Source organism: Myodes glareolus, chromosome 6 (assembly GCF_982192425.1).
Source record: "Myodes glareolus chromosome 6, mMyoGla1.1, whole genome shotgun sequence".
NCBI classification, from domain to species: Eukaryota; Metazoa; Chordata; class Mammalia; order Rodentia; family Cricetidae; genus Myodes; species Myodes glareolus.
The window spans coordinates 13695016-13715859 of NC_142031.1; the positions used below are offsets into that span (position 1 = coordinate 13695016).

Below are 20844 nucleotides of genomic sequence, written 5' to 3' on the forward strand. Positions count from 1 at the left end.
CCAGATCTATGGCTACTGGCTGAGGGCCAGGCTGCTTGGGACATGTTGAACGTCTCATCCAGACTGCTGTCCTCACAGTGCATGGCAGGCTTTGCACAGTGACATTCACCATCTCTGTGCCCTTCCACCCTCCTGCAGCAAGCCATTACACAGTTGAGAAAGGCAAAGCCCAAGGGTCTCCAATTCAGTAGGTGGGGAGTCAGGACTTGGATTACTTCTTAGGCTCCCAGGGGAATGCCACTGCCTCCCCACCAGAAGCATACCTCCAGGGCACCGCCTGAGCTCCACACCCCTTTGTGGAACAGGGTTTGGGCTCTTCACTAGGTCGTGTGACTGGGACAGGGCACTGTACTTTTCTGGGCCTCATCTGTTCAGTGAGAGCTGCTGACCTGTGGGTATGGCCATAACTGCTACCCATGAGGGGCAGGAAGAAGTGACTTCATCCTTTGTCAGAACTGTGACCAGGCTTTCTTGTCACTAGGAGTCTCTGAGGATCCAGGAGCAGGCAGCCCTGGACACTGAGGATGGAGAGGGACTGCAGCAGACACTGAGGGACCTGGCGCAGGTATGCTTACAGTCCACACAGGGCTGGACAATCCTGAGCCCCCGCCACACTCCTTGGGAGCCATGGGATGTACTGGAAGTGGGTGGGGCCTATTCACCCTGGCTGCTGTCACCTCTGCTGGCTCACCCAGCCTTGCCCAGTAGAGCCCATGTGAGAACTGTGAGGACAATGGAGGACAGTGAATGGTAGGCTGTAAAAAGAAGCCGCCTGGCGAGCTTTACCCGAAATAATTACACGGAAACTATATTCTTTTAAACACTGCCTGGCCCATTAGTTTCAGCCTCTTATTGGCTAATTCTCACATCTTGCTTTAACCCATATTTAGTAATCTGTGTAGCACCACAAGGTGGTGGCTTACCGGGAAAGATTCTAACCTGTGGCTGTCTCAGAGAGGAGAGTCATGGCGACTGCCTCACTGCCTTCTTCCTCCCAGTATTCTGTTCTGTCTACTCCACCTACCTAATTTTCTGTCCTATCAAAGGGCCAAGGCAGTTTCTTTATTAACCAATGAAAGTAACACATAGACAGATGACCCTCCTCCATCAGTAGGCCTTGCATAGAGTGCTGCACTGTGGCAGAGATGGACTCTGAAAGGCTTCTTGGGAGAAGGGGCATGTGGGAAATGTCACATTGCCTCACTTATGCCTGTGACTAGTGAACCCCCACTCCCCTTTTCTTCCTCCCCGTAAGGCTGCCCTATCTGACACAGAGAGTGGTGTCCAACTCAGCAGCTCAGGGCACACTGTGGACACCTCTGATGGCAGCCTGCGGGGGCTCTCTGGCCCACGGACCCCCACCCCACCACGGCACTCCTCCCCGGGTCGAGGTCGTTCTCCGCGCAGAGGTCTGTCCCCAGCCTGCTCCGACTCCTCCATGCTCACGCTAATCCACTCTGCCCTGCACAAACGCCAGCTGCAGGTCCAGGTATAAACTGGGCCTGATTATCCCTCACACAGCCAGGGACCATGGGAGCGGGGCTGGGGCCAGGGCCCTGAGAAACGGCTGCTGATGGAGGGTTCTAGATAGAATCTGAGCCCGGAGTGCCTGGATGGCTGTGAGTGCCTCAGAAAAGAGGGTGGAGCCCTCAGAAATGGAGATAAAACTTGGGGCCAGGATCCTAAGACAAATCCTGAACAAAGAATCTGAGCCTAGGACAAGAGGAGTTTGGGAACCAGAGGTGGCCAGAATTGCAGGGAAGAAACGAGGGGGCGGGACCTGGGCCCTTGTGGGTGGAGTCAGTATCTAAGGGACAGTGTTCTTGGCGGGGTGGGGGGGTGGGGGTGTTCCTTGTCTGACCCTGAGGGCTCTAGTTGGAGTTGCCCCGTTGGCAGAGAGGTGAGGACACAGTGGAAGCATCCCCTCCGTGCCTCGGACACGTCTAGCGCTATGGAGCTGTTAGGAGGGAGTGAATGGGTTCCTCCAGACCCTGTCACCCCCATACCCCAGGATATGCGTGGGCGCTATGAAGCCAGCCAAGAGCTACTGGGCACCGTGCGCAAGCAGCTCAGTGACAGCGAGGGAGAGCGGCGGGGCCTGGAGGAGCAGCTGCAGCGCCTGCAGGACCAGACAGCAGCCACAGTTCAGGCCCAAGAGGATGCGCTGCGCGAGGCTCAGCGCCTGCGCAGTGCCAACGAACTCCTGAGCAGGTGCGGGGTCTATAGGCCATAGGGAGGCGTTGGGCCTGACTAGGCCTTTCAGCTAGAGGGTTCCTCCCTACCATCCAGGTGAAAAAATTGACAGCTTTCAAGGAAGTAAAAAGTCAGTTCTTGTTACTCTAGCCACATTTCAAGTACTCCCCACATGTGGCTATAGAACATTCTAGAATTCTGCAGTCAGTGCTCTTCTGAACTGTTTCCTGTTGGTTATTTGCCTCCTGCTGGGAATGAACCCAAGCTGGTGCACATCAGGGAAGTACTCTGTCACTGAGCTACATCCCAGCCAAACTAAAAGGCAGTTTTTTGGTTTTTATTTGTTATTATTTATCTGAGTTTTATATTTTTGAGACAGAGCTTCACTATGCAACCCTGGCTGGCACCTACAGCTGCTATATAGCCTGGGCTGACCTCACACTTGGGGCAATCCTCCTGCCTCAGTATCCGTAGTGCTGGATTGTGAATGTGAGCTACTAGTTCCTGCTTTTCTTAAAGAATTTTTTGTTTGTTTGTTTTTGAGACAGGATCTCACTATGTAGCCCTTGCTGGCCTGGAGCTCCCAATGTAGACCAGAATGGCCTTGAAAATTCCAGAGATCTGCCTGTCCCTGCCTCCCTAGTGCTGGGATTAAAGGTGTGTACCACTATGCCCAGCCCTGGTAGAGATTTTTTTTAAAAACAATTTTATTTGTTTATTTATTTGTTTATTTATTGTGTATACAATGTTCTGTCTGTATATATGCCTGCAGGCCAGAAGAGGGCACCAGACCCCATTACAGATGGTTGTGAGCCACCATGTGGTTGCTGGGAATTGAACTCAGGACCTTTGGAAGTATAGCCAGTGCTCTTAACCACTGAGCCATCTCTCCAGCCCTGGTAGAGACTTTTAAATGATGATGATGATGGTGATGATGATGATGGTGATGATAGTGATGATAGTGATGATGATAGTGATGGTGGTGATGATGATGATGATGGTGATGATGATGATGGTGATGATGATGATGGTGGTATGATGGTGATGATGATGATGATGGTGATGATGATGATGGTGATGATGATGATGGTGGTGATGATGGTGATGATGATGATGATGATGATGATAGTGATGATGATGATAGTGATGATGATGGTGATGATGATGATGATGATGATGATGATGGTGATGATGGTGATGGTGATGATGATGGTGATGATGATGATGATGGTGATGATGAGTTGTATGTGGGTGTGTGCTCTCCTAGAAACCAAAGCTGCCAGCTAGATCCCTGTGGATTTGGAGTTTGAGGTGACTGTGAGCCACCCAGGGTGGATGCTGAGAACCACACTGGTCCTCTGCAAGAGTGGCATGTACTCAAAAGAACTGTTTCAGGAATGTTATCCTCTGATCTCCGTTCATGTGTCTTGTTACATACACAGAACAACAACAAAATTAAAGATGTTATAAAATTTCTTTTAAAGAGACACACGTGGGCTAGAGAGATGGCTCAGAGGTTAAGAGCACTGACTATACTTCCAAAGGTCCTGAGTTCAATTCCCAGCAACCACTTGGTGGCTCACAACTGTCTGTAATGAAATATGGTGCCCTCTTCTGACCAGGCAGACCACTGTATACTTAATAAATAAATAAATCTTTAAAATTAAAAAAAAAGAGACACGTTATCCTCCCCTTGGCTACCCTTTGGTTTTGGATTTTACTTGTTTATTTATTTATTTTTGGTTTTGTTGCTTTTTCATTTTCTTTTTCTAAATAAAAACACCAAAGCTAGGCACGGTGGTGCACACCTTTAATTCTTACATTCTGAAGGCAGAGGCAGGCAGATCTCTGTGAGTTCTAGGCCAGCCAGGTGTATATAGGAAGCTCCAGGCCAGCCAGGGTTACATAGTAAAACCTGTCTTAAACAAACAAACAAGTCTCTCAGACAAGCAAGGACTGGAGCTCACATCTGCAGTCCAGCACTTAGGACACTGAGGCAGGAAGATTGTCCCAAGTATGAGGTCAGCCTAGACTATATAGCAGTTCCAAGCCAGCCAGGGCTACATAGTAAGACCAGCCTGACCTGCAAAGCGAGTACCAGAACAACCAGAGCTATACAGAAAAACCCTATCTAGGAAAACAAAAACAAAACACACACACACACACAGAGAGAGAGAGAGAGAGAGAGAGAGAGAGAGAAGGTAAATTCAAAGTGCGATCCCCAACTCCCACCCTCACTCCCGCCTGCCTCACCTGCTCATTTTAACCCTGGCTGAGTTCTGCTTTTGCCTTTCATAACCCTGGCAGTATGGAGGCACAGTAGGTGTGCATGTGTGCATTTGTATACCTACTGTGTTCCAGGATGTGTGGCAAGTGCTGTATCCATGGTACCTCAAATTTATGCGAATCTGTCAGAGATGTCTTCATACAGCTGGTAAAAGGCTTTCCAGACTTGACTCTGAGTGTGAACAGCTCATCTGGGGCCAGGGCTTTGGTTTCTTTTTGCAGGAAGAAACTGGGCTTTTTAAATGGTTATATCCTTGGAGAGAAACCCATTTTTGCATACTGCTGTGGGTTTTTTTTTTTTTTTTTTTTTTTTTTTTTTGGTTTTTTGAGACATGTTTCTCTGTAACTTTGGAGCCTGTCCTGGAACTAGCTCTTGTAGACAGGCTGGCCTCGAACTCAACAGAAATCTGCCTGTCACTGCTCCCGAATGCTGGGATTAAAGACATGCATCATCACTGCCTGGCACATTCTGCTGTCTTAATATGCCACAAGCTGTTTTCTCTTTGGTATTTAGTATATTTGGGGGTTGCCACTCTGTAGTAAAGAAGTGGGTAGCAGCTGGAGAGATGGCTCAGAGGTTAAGAGCACTGATTATTCTTTCAGAGGTCTTGAGTTCAGTTCCCTGGTCGCTCACAGCCATCTGTAATGAGATCTAGTGCACTTTTCTGGCCTACAGCATACATGCAGACAGAACACTTTATGCATAATTAATAAATAAATCTTTAAAAAATCAAAGAGGTGGGTACCTCTTAGCCTGACAAGGGAGCTCCCAGTCTCTGCGCAGGACCACTGGAGTTGGGGAAGACATTCTCAGTGGCTCCCTCCTTCCTGTGTGGCATGCCAGGTACATGCTGCTGCTATGTGCAGTGTGAAGCTCTAGGATCCGGACAGATCAGTTCTGTCCGGAGGGTGATAGATGGTGGGTGTTCCTGGCCATGCAGCTGAGAACTGGTATCCGAGGTGCCTGTGTGTCCCAGGATCCTGTTCTGGCCTCTCCCACTTGCTAGAGCACTTGCAGCTGACAGCAGCATCTTTCCCCATTCTTCTGGCCTGTAGGTCTCCAAACTGGGCTCAGAGCCATTCTCAGTACCAGGTGGTGTGAGAAGCATCAGGGAAGGCTTCCTGGAGGCAGTGTCCTGGAGGACAGAGGCTGTAGTCAGAGCAGTCAGTTCAGCCATCTTCTCTGGCAGACAACAGCCTCAAAATGCCCTCTCCTCTCCTTGTGTCCTACAGGGAGAAGGGCAGCCTGGCCCACAACCTGCACGTGACTCAGCAGCAGGCCGAGGAGCTACGCCAGGAGCTGGAAAAGCTTCAGGCTGCCCAGGAGGACCTGAGGCGCCAGCACACCCAGCTGGAGGACAAGCAAGAAGACACAGTGCAGGAGGGAGCCCGGGCCCGCAGAGAGCTGGAGCGCAGGTGGGCCTCTGCTCACCGAGGGTCCTTCAGTGCACCTCTTGGGAATGTGCTCATCATGTTCTCTAGACTGCTTGCTATTGTCTGGGGACGACAACATCTTTAGGGGACCCAGTCCTGGGAGAGCTAGCTGTTGTCCAGTCTCGGTGTGATAGGAAAATCTAGGGCTGGAGTAGTCTGTGAGGCTGGACCATCTTAGCCAGCAGCCTTGAAGCTGTTCTGGATGTAGAACTCTGAGGAAAATGTGACAGAGGTGCTTTGAGAACACACAAACTTTCAAAGGTAACATACATATCTATATTAACACAAGTATGGACTGGGTATTATACACAAGCCAGCCAAAGATGATTTTTGTTTAAGTATAAGTCATCTGTCTTGTAGTTTTCTAGGTTTATTTTATGTAGCCAGTAAAGCCTTTCATTTCCTGTGGAAACAAAAGCATAACCTCCTCCCCAAAACAATACATTTTCTGACTTTCATTTTAAAGTTAAGGCATTCCTAAAGAGTATCTAGGGTGGCTTAATTCAGCAGTCCCTTCCACAATTCAGTGTCTCTTAGCAACTGTCATTCTCTGTTCATTAGCATTAAAAAATGCAGAATTAGCAAAGCACCATATAAGGGTCAACTCTCTGTGTTATAATAACCCTTACATGACTTATTGTTTTATATTATTTTACATTTTTTAAAGACTTTATTTATAAACTATTTTTTCTATTACTATCTATACCCATTTTCTTTCTTCAGCATCTAAGCACACTTTAAAACACTACCTTTTAGAGGTTTTCTGTGTCTGGATGTGACTTTACTAAGCATCTGCAGTATTTTCTGATGGTATGAGACAAATCTTAAACTATATCAGCTGAAATGTAGTTTAGCTTAATGCATGGCACTGGAGCTTGGCAGTCTGTATACTGCCGAGCTTACCCCTAGAGAATTTGGTCACCAGGAAGATGTGCCAGGAAGCCATGTTTGTTTCTATGGTTCTGAACTTTTTTTAGTTTTCTCACATCTTATGTGGATCTATGTGGCCAGATGCCATATGTAGGTGGACTTTTCTTTTTGGACCGCCAGCTCACAGAGGGGTTGGAGAGATGACTGAACAGTTAAGAGCACTGACTACTCTTCCAGAGGACCCCAGTTCAATTCCCAGCACCCACATGGCAGCTCAAAACTGTAACTCCTCTTCCTGGGGTTCTGACACCTTCATAAAGACATGTACACAGGAAAAACACCAATGCACGTAAAATAAAAATTTAAAAAATGACATGGAGGCCGGGGAGAGACGGCTCAGGAGGCAGAGCACCCGCCCGAGGACCTGAGTTCCATCCCCCGCCCAGCACCGCATGTAGTTCTGTATATACCGTCAGTCAGTGCTGCCCCTCAGCGGGTGGCCTGCCGAACAACCAGCACACACACAGTCTCCCACTGTCCACCGTAGATCTGCGTAGAGTAGTAGGCAAAAAACAACCCCCCCCCAAAAAAAGAAAAAAAAATGACATGGAGACATTATTAAATTATTAAATAATTATGAAAGCACGACCTTAGCTAATTAGTTAGTTTCTAACTAGCTCTTGTAACTTAACCCATATATATATTTTAAGTTTTTGGAGCCTGTCCTGGAACTAGTTCTGTAGACCAGGCTGGCCTTGAACATCCTGAGTGCTGTAACCCATATTTTTAGTCTACATTCTTTCATGTGCTTATTATCTAACTCATCTCCATTTTACCCTTTCTGGTTATTCCTCATCTGACTGGTGACTCCACCTTTCTTCTCCCCAGAGCTCTCTCTGTCCAGAAGTCCCTGCTATACCTCCTGCCTAGCTATTGACCATTTAGCTTTTTATTAAACCAATCACAGTGGCACATCTTCACACAGTGTAAAGGAATATTCTGTAACAGTCCTCTTCCCACAGCCACAGGCAGCTGGAGCAGCTGGAAGTGAAGCGCTCAGGACTGGCTAAGGAGCTGGTGGAGGTACGGGAGGCACTGAACAGCGCCATATTGCAGAGGGATGTGCTGCAGGCAGAGAAAGCGGAGGTGGCCGAGGCACTGACCAAGGTGAGTCTTGCCAGCTGCACAACTCAGGATTTGTCCACTGGCCACAGACTGACCCCACTCAGGTCACTGTCTGAGCATGTCACTGGAATCAGACTGACTTTATTTTTTTATCTATTTATTTGTTACTATGTTTTAAATCCACACACACCCCATGCCATGGCGGTTGTCTGGAAGTCAGGATAGCCTTGGTGTCCCTCCATGTCTTCCACCTTATTTATGGCCCATCATTGTTCCCTGCTTTGTACACTAAACTGGATCTTAAACTTCAGGGGACTCACCTTTCTTTCCCCCATCATGCTGTAGGAATGTTGATTATACTTGTTAACTTAGGCTTATAGCTTGTACGTGGATTCTGGGGATTTGAACTCATGTCCTTATGCTTGAGCAACAAGAGTTTTACCCACTGAGCCGTCACCCTAGCCCCACAGACTGACTTTTGACCCAGGCCATGGATCCCTCTTCTTCAGGGGCTCTTAGGACTAGAGTCTGAAGCTTAGGGTCACCTGGACCTTTCTGTGGAGATGGGTCCTGGGACTGAGGAAGTTGGGGCCATTGTCCTGAGAGTCCTCGGAAGGTGCTTGACCCACTTCTGGGGGCCTAGGCTCTGCATGATGGCTCCTAGGCTGTAGTTGTAGTCTCTTCTGACCTCTGGCTCTGCCTTATGGTCCCTTCTTGAGCAACTCTAGGGTATGAGGTGTCTTTCAGACAGTGTTCCAGTCTGTGGCTTTCTTTGATGATTACCTGACTCCTCTCAGCCGTTCCTCCTTAGCCCCAACCCAGCCTGTCAGGGTGTGCTTCCCTGGATTTCTCCCTGACATCTGCTTCCATGTTCCCACTGTAGGCTGAGGCTGGCCGTGCACAACTAGAGCTTTCCCTGACCAAGCTGAGGACAGAGGAGGCCTCCCTGCGAGACTCCCTGTCCAAGTTGAGTGCCCTCAATGAGAGTCTCGCCCAGGACAAGCTGGAGTTAAACCGCCTCATGGCCCAGGTATACTGTGCACCAGCCACCTGTCTCCTCTGTCAAACATGCTGGGGCTTTCACACCCCACCTCGTCTGTCCTGCTGTCCACCTCTCATCCTGTTTGTCTTTCTTTGTCTGGTTTGTGCATCATAGAGGGCCCTGCTGTATTTTGGTGTTTTGTACTCCACACCATGGACATTCTTCCTTCAGCTTAGGGAGCCTTCCCTGGGCTGGCTGTGACCATTGGTGGGAATGGAGGGGCATCCCTGGTCCTGGGACGGTTCCCTTCCTCCCCCAGACCTGTATCATATCCTACAGCTAGAGGAAGAAAAGGCGGCGCTCCTGGGCCAACAGCAGCAGGCAGAGCATGCTACTACTTTGGCTCTAGAGGAGCAGGAACGATTGGAGCAGCTGAGACTGGAGCAGGAGGTGGAGCGGCAGGGCCTGGAGGGCTCCCTCTGTGCCGCTGAGCAGGCCCGGGAGGCTCTGGAGCAGCAGCTCCTTGCATTGCGCAGTGAACGTAGTCATCTGCAGGAGCAGTTGACCCAGGTGGGCTGAGCCCTCAAACACATGTGTGGGTAGGGCTCCTGGCCACTCACATGCTATTCTGGGATAAGCCATAGGCTTAGGTGCTTGCCTCTGGGTGTATATGCACCTCACCTCTTCTAGCTAAGAGCCCTGAACAAGCTACCATACCCTACATGCCTCTGCCATCCTATTTGTCTGAGGCTAAAAGATCCCGTCACTTAGAGGATGCGCTGGCTCTGAACCGTGCTTGGTGAAGTAGAGATTCAGGGAACTGGAGTCATGTGGCTGGAAGGCAGCTTAGGGTTCCAGGCCTTCAGGGCCTGTGGTGCAGCCTGTGTTCTGGGGTCCAGAGGTCCTGTGAGGAGGGTCCAGCTCCAGTTCTTCCCTGTAGCCTGCACAGCTGCTTTCCTTGCCTTGCTGTGTTCAGCTTCTTAGAAAGTTTTGGGCACAGGGTCGTGACGAGGGCCCTTGTTTTTTCACATGTGTGCATTTGCAAGTGTAGACAAGGCCAGGGGTTTGCTGTGGGCACACACAGCACACCAGTATAGAGCCTGTGCTCAACCCCTTAGTCTTCTGCTGCTGGGCCAGCACTGGACTAGACCCCCACATTAAAGTGCTGCACAGTGAAACAGCCAGGGCTTCTGCTCACAATCCCTGGATTGGCCAGCTCTCCCGGCAGCTGAGTGGACGGGATCAGGAGCTGGAGCAGGCCCTGCGGGAGTCACAGCGACAGGTAGAGGCACTGGAGCGCACAACCCGGGAGAAGGAGGCACTGGCCAAGGAGCGGGCTGGCCTGGCTGTGCAGCTGGCAGCAGCAGAGCGTGAGGGCCGGACCCTGTCGGAGGAGGCCCTTAGACTACGGTAGGTATGGGCTTTGCCCAACTCCCAGCAGGGGGCACCCCTGGGGACACTTCCTGACCAGCCCCGCCCTGGGGTTAACCCAGAGGAGCAGTTACTTAGGAGCCATGCTTACCAACACAGCCTAGCTCAGGTTCAGTCTTCCTGGGGGAGCCTGGGTCTAGATGGACAGGTAGACTGGCATTTGACCCATACTGGCTACACCCTGAGGCCTACAGTCCTGGGGCAGGGAGGCTGAGTCCCAAGGCCTTAGGGAATGTGTGCTACAGCTTGGAGAAGGAAGCCCTGGAGAGCAGCCTGTTTGACGTGCAGAAGCAGCTGGCTCAGCTCGAAGCCCGCCGGGAGCAGTTAGAAGCTGACAGTCAAGCCCTGCTGCTGGCCAAGGAAACCCTGACGGGTACGAGGGTCTGGGTCCTGGGGAACACCCAGGCTCCATACTAGACTTTGAAGAGGTTAGGAGTCCTTGGTGAGGTGTGTGGCAGACCTAGGTTCCTGTCCTGAGCTGTCACATGGGTCCCTGAACAAGCCCTTCCTTCTCTGACATCAGAGGTAGGAAGGGGAATACCCACCTGTCTAACCTGTTGCCAGGATGAGGTGAAGGAGCTCGTGAAGGAAGGCCTTGGCAAAGTGCCAGACTCAGCCAACTGTGGCTGCTGTGTCTTCGTCATCAGGGAGGCTGGAGAGTTCTAAGGTCCCTACAGAACCATCAGCTGCTTCCATGAATCAGCCGCATGGCCCCAGCACATGGTGCCGCCTGCTCCCCATGCCCTAAATTCAATTCTTCCAGCTCAGCGAATGTAAAGTTCAGCGAGTTAAGTACCCACTTGGGTCATGGGAATTGACTTTCCTGACTCAGACCCAAGGAGGGCAGTGCACGTACTGTCCAGGTGGGACACACCTTCCACTCGACCCCTCCGTGAGGGCTGGCATTGCCACTAATGGAGACACTCCATAAAGCTAGACAGCTTTGCATAGTTACTTGTCTTGGGGCATCATCTTTGACAAGGATGAGGCCTGTCATTTAAATAACAAGGCACATCATTTAAATGCAGTGACATGCTGGGATGTATGGAGTATTATCAGCTGCATGACCCAGCAGCCTTCCCCTCTATGTAGCACTTCTCATTGGGCATTTTATCCCTTGTATATGAGAGGAACAGAGTCAGTGAGCCCATATGACAAGTGGGAAACTGGTATCCAGAGGGGGTGAGCCACTTCTCCAAGAAACCCAATGTAGGTGCCTGGCAAGCTCTCTTCCCTCTAACTTTGCCCATGTGGCTCATCTGGCCCGAGTCTGTTGTCCCAGAGGGAGATTGTGACTCAGCCCTGTCTTCCTGCTATCCTTGTGCAGGGGAGCTAGCAGGCCTGCGGCAGCAGGTTATAGCCACCGAAGAGAAAGCCGCCTTGGACAAAGAACTGATGACCCAGAAGCTGGTGCAGGCTGAGCGGGAGGCCCAGGCCTCTCTGCGGGAGCAGCGAGCAACTCATGAGGAAGACCTTGAGAGACTCCAGCGTGAGAAGGTTTGATCAGCTGGGGAGGAGCAGGCAGGACTCTGAGCTTCACTGTCTCTGAGCTCTGGGAAGGCAGCTGTCTTGCTCTGCCTCAGTTTCTACATCTGTGTAACAGGACTTCATGTCTGCCATAGAAGCCCTGGGGACAGCTGGGAAGATCTGTGGGAGTAAGTTGTCCTTATCAGATATGTAGAGTTCCAGATCCCAAATTAAGTCCAATTGTAGTGAACCTGATGGAAACCCAGAACCATACCAAAACAAGGCCAGTATAGTATATAGCAGAAAAAGGCTGGCTGTGGTGGTACATACCTTTAATAATATCATTGAGAAGGCAGAAGCAGGAAGATCTTTGAGAATTTGAGGCCAGCCCAGTCAATATAGTTCCAGAACAGCCAGGGCTACTTGGTGAGACCTTGTCTCAAAGCAAAACATACAGTAAGAAGCTACATTCATTTGCTAAAGTTCAGGAATGACAAGGCAGGGCATGCCAAGGAAGTCACTTGAACACTGATTCTATGCTTACATTTCCTGAGTCTGTGTCTGATTTTGGTCTCACTCCACTGATGCTATTTAATATTTTGTTCCTTCAGTTTTCCACCCATAGAAGTGGGGATAGATTGCTATGGGGTCTTGTGTGTAAAGGAGTTAGCCTAGTGACCAATACTTAGTAAATTTCCTGTCAATTCCTGTTTTTGTGGGTGCTCTCCAGAGTTGTCCACAGGACAGGGGCCTCTAGAAACCGAACCTGGACAGGGCTGCCTCCAACAGTTTCATATTCTACCTGCAGGGCAGTGGTGTGAGAGATGCCCCCGAACCTCCTTGAGTTAAGGTGGAAATTACCACATATGGTCAGTAGGTGTCAGGGTATCACCTGAAGAAGGTCTCACCTACCATCCTTCAGAAAATTCTAGGGAACAGAACACCCCGAGAAAGCTGTCCTTTGTCTTGGACTGTATCATATTCAGGGAGCCATGCTCTGATCCCTGGTCCTGTCTGTCTTAGCTCATCAGTGCTCCCAAGTCTGTCTTAGCCTCATCAGTGCTCCCAAGTCTGTCTTCTCTCCAGCTTCTCTGCCAGTCTGGTCCCTGGAGCTCTGCCACTCTTGTAACCAGCCCTACTCCGCTCTGCACAACCCTCTAGCTGCTTGCACAGAGTGGGAGAGAGGGTCCAGTGATTCACAGCACTTGCTGCTCTTCTAGCTTAAGTTCCTAGCACCCACATGACAGCTCACAGTCATCCATAACTTTTCTGTAACTTCAGTTCCAGGGAACCCAATGCCATCTTCTAACCTTCAGAGGCATTAGAAATGCACAGGGTACATAGACATCATGCAGACAAACACCCATACACAGAAAATAAATAAATCTAAAAGAAAGTTTAAAAAATAAAACTCAGATTGACTTTGTCACCTTGGGGCTGAGGGTCCCTATTGTCCCTGTAGCCCTCAATCCCACAGCTCACCTGGTCTGACCCAGTGACTATGCCTATGGCTTTGACCCATTGTTACCATGTTTCATGTCCCCGAGGATTCCTGAGGTTCCAGCCTGTTCTTCCCTCAAAGCCTCCAGGCTACACCCCTGGCCTAGTTCTCTTCTGTCTGGATGGCTGCTGCTTCATCTTCACCAGGGAGCCTTCTTATTCCCCAGCCCAGGTTGCTGTGCCTCCTTGCTGCATTCAAAGACCTGATGTGACTTGGTCACCCATCCTGCCTCTTAGCTGTGGGGGGGTACTTGGCCTTTTTCTGACCTGAAGTATGCAAGGGGCTTCCTGGGCTCCTTGCGTGTCACACAGCCTGGCTCTGGCCCTCAGGAGGCTGCATGGCGGGAACTGCAGGCAGAGCGGATTCAGCTGCAGGGCCAGCTGCAGCAGGAGCGTGAGGAGCTGCTGGCACGGATGGAGGCAGAGAAGGAGGAACTGAGTGAGGAGATTGCCGCGCTGCAGCAGGAGCGGGATGAAGGCCTGCTCCTGGCCGAGAGCGAGAAGCAGCAGGTTTGTGAGTCTAGGTGGCCTCTCCGGCTCTCCTGGGTCTGTCCAGCAAGTCCCCACACAGCAGCTGGGGCCCAGGAGTCAGCCAATTTCTTCCTGGGCCTCAGTTTTCTTACCTGCAGGGTAGGAGAATTGGAGGCCTAGCACACAGTGGCAGTGACAGTAGACACAAGGCAAGCTGCCTCACATTCTTCTCTCTTCGCTTGCCTCAGGCTGCATGCCTGTGGAGGGTGCCCACAGGTGCTTGCTGACCCTTCCTGATAGTTAATTCTTGATTTCTATAAGGTAATAAAGCATGGTAGACTGCAGCTGTCTGCTGTGTCACCCTGGCAAGTGACATTCTCCCTGAGCCATTGTTTTCTCTTCTGTAACATGGGAATCCCGAAAGTCTTTGCCCTGGGGTAGTTGAGGCGTTAGTTTTTCTGTCGATCATGTTCCATCCTGGGCCAGTGCTGCTCTGAGCCCCAGTGGGAGGCTAAGAGAAAGAAGCCACCCACTAAGCCTTGTCTTCCTCTCTGCCTAGGCCTTGTCCCTGAAGGAATCTGAGAAGACGGCACTGTCTGAGAAGTTGATGGGAACCCGGCACAGTCTGGCTGCCATCTCTCTGGAGATGGAACGGCAGAAGCGAGATGCCCAGAGCAGACAGGAACAGGACCGGGTAGGTAGGCACCCAGGCCTTTATCCAAGGGGAAAGCAGCTTGCCTGGAGGGGCCCGTCTGTGGGAAGGCCTGCTCTTGGCTTGGGGATGCTTCCAGGTTGTGGGAAAGGTCCAGCCCTTCCTTCAGGACCCAACTGAGGGAAGTAGCCATTAACTCCACCCTGGTGAGACCACAAGTGTAGAGAGGCCAGCTTAAAGATCACACCTCACCCTCACCCCCTCATTCCCCACCCCCATCCCCCGCACAACTGAAGAATGATCAAGCTGTGGTGGCCTCTTAGGAGGAGCTGCATTTCAGCCAGAGGGATAGGGCAGTGCATTGGGGTTGGGGGCCACATCAGGACTAAGTGTGAGGATCCTGACTGCCTCAGAACACAGTGAATGCCCTCACATCTGAGCTTCGAGACCTCCGGGCCCAGCTGGAGGAGGCCACTGCAGCCCATGCCCAGCAGGTGAAAGAACTCCAGGAGCAGACTGGGAACCTTGGCAGGCAGCGGGAGTCCAGCATGCGAGAGGTGAGATGACACTGTCTTGGCTGCATGTGGAGTGCTGGGGCTGATCCTGTGAGTCCTCCTGCAGTGAGGACAGACAGTGGCTAACCCAAATAGAAGGCAGTAGACAGATATTAAGCACCTGGTGTTTGCAGAGGGGGCTGGGGGGACTCATTTACTGGACAGTCCTAATGGGGACTGTTTTCAGGTTCATGTACTGCTGCTGAGTCCAGTGTTCCTTGTCCCATACCATAACTGAGATCAGCCACCCCCTCAGATTAATGGGGCAGTGTTGGGGCCGTGATATCCCCTAGCCAGGGAAGGGAGTGGCATATAAGCCTATTCCTGCCACGGCCCTAGCCTGAGAGGTACTTACCTCATTCTGGACCCACAGGCGGAAGAGCTGAGGAGTCAACTACGCCTACTGGAGGACACCCGTGATGGGCTGCGGCAAGAGCTGCTGGAGGCTCAGCGCAAGGTTCGGGACAGCCAGGAGGGCTGTGAGGCCCAGCGCCAAGAGGCCAGCGAGCTGAGGCGCAGTCTGAGTGAGGGTACCAAGGAGCGTGAGGCCCTGCGGCGCTCCAACGAGGAGCTGAGGACGGCCGTGAAGAAGGCTGAGAGCGAGCGCATCAGGTGAGAGGTGCAGAGGGCGGCCTTGCCGACCACACCCCATCCTCTAGCAGTTAAGAACCCAAATGAACCATGGCTCAGGGAACCATATAGACGGTGAGTGTTGGTATGTATGTGAACACAACCTAGTGTCACTTTGGTGGCTTCTCTGTCACAGAAAATGGACAGGTGACAGCAGAGAGAGTTAGGTCACTCTCAGACTTCACCTGTGTCAATAACCTTGGAAACTAAGCTCCCTTCTGGATTTTCTCATGTGGCTCTCCCTGCCAAGGGCTTTCCCCCAGCTGTGCTGGGTCAGTGCAAGGGCAGCCATGTGGGCAGGCAGCGCTTAGGCTACCCTGGGGCAAGATGGGGCCAGACCCACTAGGAGCCAGGGGAGAACCTTGTGCACCGAGATGCAGATGACTGTCCCAGGACTCAGCCTCTACCTTCTATTCTCTCCAGCCTGAAGCTTGCCAATGAAGACAAGGAGCAGAAGCTGGCTCTCCTGGAGGAGGCTCGAGTATCCGTAGGCAAGGAGGCTGGAGAACTGCGGGCCTCGCTGCAGGAGGTGGAGCGGTCCAGGCTGGAGGCACGCCGAGAGCTGCAGGAGCTTAGGAGACAGGTGCGGTCCTGGCTCCTGCCCTTCCACGTGCTCTGGCTGGCAGCAGCCATCTCAAGAAGCTGTGTCCACTGTAAAATCAAGGCCTGAGCTATAACAAGCCTTTCACCTGACCTTACCATTCATGGATGGGGTTTTGTGAGAGAACATACCCCTACTCACCCCAGAAGGGAACCCACAACAGACCAAAGTAATGGTTGCCCCAAAGTCCAACTTGATGAACCAGTGAGTTTTTATAGTAGTTGCAGGAATGTGGGTGAGGGGTCACTTACAGGAGCAGGGATGATGCAAAACTGGCCACATCACATAAACACCAACCCTGACATGGGCAGCTACTCCTGAAGGCTGCAGCTGGACAGGGAATCCCCTCCCTCATTGGTTGTTTATGCATCTGTAAGGCTGGGGATGGGCTTTTGAGAATTTTTCAGATTTCCATTCCCTTCTGAAAGGCTGTGTTTACCTCCCGGGTCTCAGGAGCCTCCCCTCCCTCCCGGAGAGAGTTTTAGTTCAGAGGAAGCTGCTGTAGAGCAGAAGGGCTTTCAGGAACTGTGAAACTGTGAAGACGCTCTGTGCCCTGTGTCCCATTCAGACTCAGGCGTCCCTACAGGGAGGCCCAGCATCTTGTCCAGTTTGAGAGGAACCTGAGCAGTAAAGACGTAGCTCCGGGGAAGCAGGCCCGGCTAACAGAGTGCAGTGAGCCGAGAGCTGCTGTGTACTTCCACTTTTACAGGCTACAGGGCTCTGCTTCCACCCTCCTTACTTACTGCTGTAAGAAAGCAGCCGCAACCTGGGCATGGTGGTACAGGTCTTTAATCCCAGCTACTGTGGAGACTGAGGCCAAAGGGGCACGGGTTCAAGGCCTGCCTAGGCTGCAAGGTCTGTTTAAGAACAGTCTTGATTTACTGAGGCCATGTTCAAAATAAAAGGTAAAAACAGCAAGGCTATAAATTACTAACTCAGAGAGAATGCTCGCCAGAAGCATAAAGTTCAGCGTTCACTGCCCTGTACTGCCAAGATAAAAGTAGGTCCTGGAGAGATGGCTCAGCAGTTAAAAGCACTGACTGTTCTTGCAGAAGACCTGGGTTCGATTCCCATCACCTACATGGCAGCTCATAACTGTCTGTAACTCTAGTCCCAGGGTATTAATACCCTCTTCTTGGCCTCCACAGGGACATGTGGTACACAAACAGACATACGGGGCAAAACATTCATACATATAAAAATAAATAAGTAAAAAATATTTTTTTTTTCCAAGACAGAGTTTCTCTGTATAACAACCATGGCTGTCCTGGAACTTGCTTTGTAGACCAGGTTGGCCTCAAACTCAGAGATCTGTCTGTCTCTGCTTCCTGAGTGCTGGCATTAAAGGTGTGTGCCACCACACCTGGTATAAAATTTTTTAAAAATGAAAATATCCATTAAAAGATTGGGTGTGTAGCTCAGTGGCAGGGTGCTTGCTCCACATGCCTGAAGCCTGTGTTTGCTCTCCAGTACAAGATGGGAGATGTGCACACATACACACAAGTCCTCTGCATGGAATATGAACACGGAGTGTGCTCCAGTCAACCTTTGTAAACACAGATTTGAACCTCATCTAATTATCATGTGTCAGGAAATACTGTTTTCCTCTGTGGTTTTGTTTCATCGCGTTTTGATTTTGAGCCATTTTCTGCTGTTTGAAAATGGAAGAGCTGTCCTTGCCTTAGTAGAAGCAGGAGGTGGCTAAACTTGTCTGCAGGCTGTAGGGTGCTGACTAGGACTAGATCCTCACCCCAACACCAGCAAGCACTGATAAAGTGCCTGCTGTCTGCTGGGCACTGCCAGCGCACTGGAACTTCAAGCTTTCCCCCCTTAAGGGGAACAGGAAACAGCCTTGATGGTTACAGTGGAGACATCATGTCATAGCTAAAGACCGACGCTCTAAGATGGGTGGCATTCCTGAAAATAATGCCTTCTCACCTCAGTCCCTCCAAACCCCTCAAGTCAGCAGCCAAGTGGCTGGCATCATGTGCGTCAGGCCTGCTATAGTCCTGTGGGGTGGGTGGTCCTTGCCCCACCTGCTCCTGGGAAGAAACATGCTTAGAATGTTCCCCTTGCCTGGGATCATATACCAGTCTGCTGCTTGTGGACTGTGTGTGTAGTAGGCTAGTCATTCCGTGCTCTGGCCTGTCTGCTCTTCAATGAAATCAGGGTTAAACATACAGGGACAAATGACGGTAAATTCAGTTGGTGTAAGTGCTTAGAACAAGAAACACTCTGGTGAACAGAGACCTTGGGTGTTGCTAGGTTGGTTGGATGTCAACCTCTTCCCTGCTGTCAACCCCACATCCAACCCCCATCAAGTGACATACAAGCCACTGGGGCAAGGTGCCTGGCATGAACTGAGTTCAGTGAGGCCCTATGGACTCGGAAAATTAGGTTGAGGCCTACATCCTAGGTCAGTCTATCCCGAGAGCCTCCTAGGCCAGGACTGGGCAGAACTGTAGGACCCAGCTGACCTCCCTGTGTGCTCTGATTCACAGATGAAGATGCTGGACAGTGACAATGCCAGGCTGGGCCGGGAGCTGGCAGACCTGCAGAGCCGCTTGACCCTGGGTGAGCGGGCAGAGAAGGAGAGCCGACGAGAGGTGCTAGGCTTGCGACAGAAGTTGCTAAAACGTGAGAGCAGCCTGGAGGCCTTGAAGCAGGAGGTAACTGGACAGGGGGGTTGGCCAGGGAAGGGTGGGCTACTGTCTGCCTGTGTCTTCCCTGCAGAGGAGTGTGCTGGGTCCACTACTTTGGGACCCTCCCTCAGTTGTATTAATACTAACAAGCAAAAGAATCTGTAGGCCTAATGTGTACAGACACCAAAAGATCATGGAAAGACTCTGAAGATAGCCATAGTTGATTTCCCACAGCCTGCTTATGAGGCAGGTGATGGAAATCCCATTTCACTAGGAGAACGATGCAGGCTCAGAAAAGTCGAGACATCTGCCCAATGTCACACAGCCACCAGGTCTTCTGTGTGACTTTGACTTAGACACTCTCTGTGTTTCAAAGTGTTCATTTATACTCAGGGAAGATGGGGTGAGAGGAAGGGCTGGTACAGGGCCTGATGTTCTATAAAGGAGGGGCTGGTGCAGGGCCTGGTGTCCTGTAGAGGAGGGGCTGGTGCAGGGCCTGATGTCCTGTAGAGGAGAGGCTGGTGCAGGGCCTGATGTCCTATAAAGGAGGGGTTGGTGCAGGGCCTGGTGTCCTGTAGAGGAGGGGCTTTCCTATGGAACTAATGACTGTCAGAGGTGGCCCCTTCTCTTTACCAGAGGGCATCTTTCTGTGTGTTGCAAGTCTGTAACAGATGGCTTCTCCCTGTGTGACCTTGGACAAATCACTTAACTTCTCTGTCCCTGTCTCTTTGTTTTGTTATGCCAAAATCCATGAAGTCCCCACAAAAGCCAACAAGGAGACCCGTATGTAAAAGCAAAGAGCCTTTATTTTAATCAAGTTTGCAAACTCTGTCTCTCTGCATGTCCAACATATTGGAATAAACGGAGAGCCCCGAGCTCAATTAGAATAGGTTTTTATAGTAGTAAAGGTGGGGGTGAGGGGTCTCTGAGGTTTAAGACCCCTGATTGGCTGCCATTTGTCATGGGGTGTCCTGGTGAGTGTGTTTTGGTCGGTGTTCCTATCTGCAGCGGTTGGAATGCCAGGCATTTCCTTTGAATGGTCTATTCTTGGGTGGAGATTGGGTAATTTCAGTTTGTGGGTTCCTCCTGCAACCAGGCATTGCCTCAGGGTAAATTATTGAGACTTAGGCCTTTTATTAGATTTATCGATGGCCAAGTTCTACTCTGGTAAGTGATAATGGTTGGAAATAAAGAACTTCCTTTGGGTGACCTGCCCATACTTAGCTTATCATGGCTGCCCCCACAGTTTCATCATTAGTAGAAGAACCTTGACTCTTAGAGTAGCTTTGGGTCTTTGGGAAAGTAATTTCTGCCTCGCACTATGTGCATGTTCCTATCTTTCCTAACTGCGCATTACACATAAACAGCAGGGACAAAGAAGCAAATTCCAATTACACCCCCCCATGGATGTTCTTTCCCTCCTAACAGAGTGGGGGCCACTAAAGGCACAGGTAGCAGGCACCAAGTGGGGACGGGGGGGGGGGGGGGGGGGGGGCGGCCTTGTGACTTGGTCTCCTGGCTTCACCTCTGCCGCAGCTCCAGGGATCCCAGAGGAAGCTGCAGGAGCAAGAGGCTGAGTTCCGGTCACGTGAGCGAGGCCTGCTGGGCTCCCTGGAGGAGGCGCGTGGCACCGAGAAGAGGCAGCTGGACGTGGTCCGGGGCCTGGAGCTGAGGCTGGAGGCAGTGCGGGCTGAGACCTCTGAGCTGGGGCTGCGGTTGAGCGCAGCCGAGGGCCGGGCACAGGGCCTGGAGGCCGAGCTTGCCCGCGTGGAGGCACAGCGGCGGGTGGCAGAGGCCCAACTGGGTGGTCTGCGCTCTGCCCTGCGTCGGGGCCTGGGCCTGGGCCGAGTGTCCATGTCCCCAGTGCGGGAAGCACCCGCGGGAGGTGAGTGAAGCTCAGGGCAATGGACTGCTCTCTGAAGCCACACTCCTTGGAGGGCGACACCCCCAGGCTGCTCTGGGCTCCTGGGTAACTTTGTTAAGGAGGGATTCTTAAGGTTCCTTTG

At 51.3% G+C, this 20844-nt stretch overlaps 1 protein-coding gene across 5 annotated transcripts in view; it reads left to right on the top strand.

The window, feature by feature from the left end:
• Crocc (ciliary rootlet coiled-coil, rootletin) overlaps positions 1-20844 on the top strand; it is a 45064-nt gene that overhangs the window by 15546 nt on the left and 8674 nt on the right. For all 5 annotated transcript variants that reach the window (XM_085690352.2, XM_087906949.1, XM_087906950.1 and 2 more), the window contains 17 exons: positions 482-565; positions 1256-1489; positions 2012-2211; positions 5713-5895; positions 7806-7950; positions 8792-8938; positions 9230-9460; positions 10107-10300; positions 10567-10694; positions 11649-11818; positions 13619-13798; positions 14319-14453; positions 14825-14968; positions 15339-15577; positions 16019-16178; positions 18698-18865; positions 20375-20723. In XM_085690352.2, the coding sequence (XP_085546478.2) occupies positions 482-565; positions 1256-1489; positions 2012-2211; positions 5713-5895; positions 7806-7950; positions 8792-8938; positions 9230-9460; positions 10107-10300; positions 10567-10694; positions 11649-11818; positions 13619-13798; positions 14319-14453; positions 14825-14968; positions 15339-15577; positions 16019-16178; positions 18698-18865; positions 20375-20723 (3091 nt within the window). The remainder of the gene's footprint in view (positions 1-481; positions 566-1255; positions 1490-2011; positions 2212-5712; positions 5896-7805; positions 7951-8791; positions 8939-9229; positions 9461-10106; positions 10301-10566; positions 10695-11648; positions 11819-13618; positions 13799-14318; positions 14454-14824; positions 14969-15338; positions 15578-16018; positions 16179-18697; positions 18866-20374; positions 20724-20844) is intronic.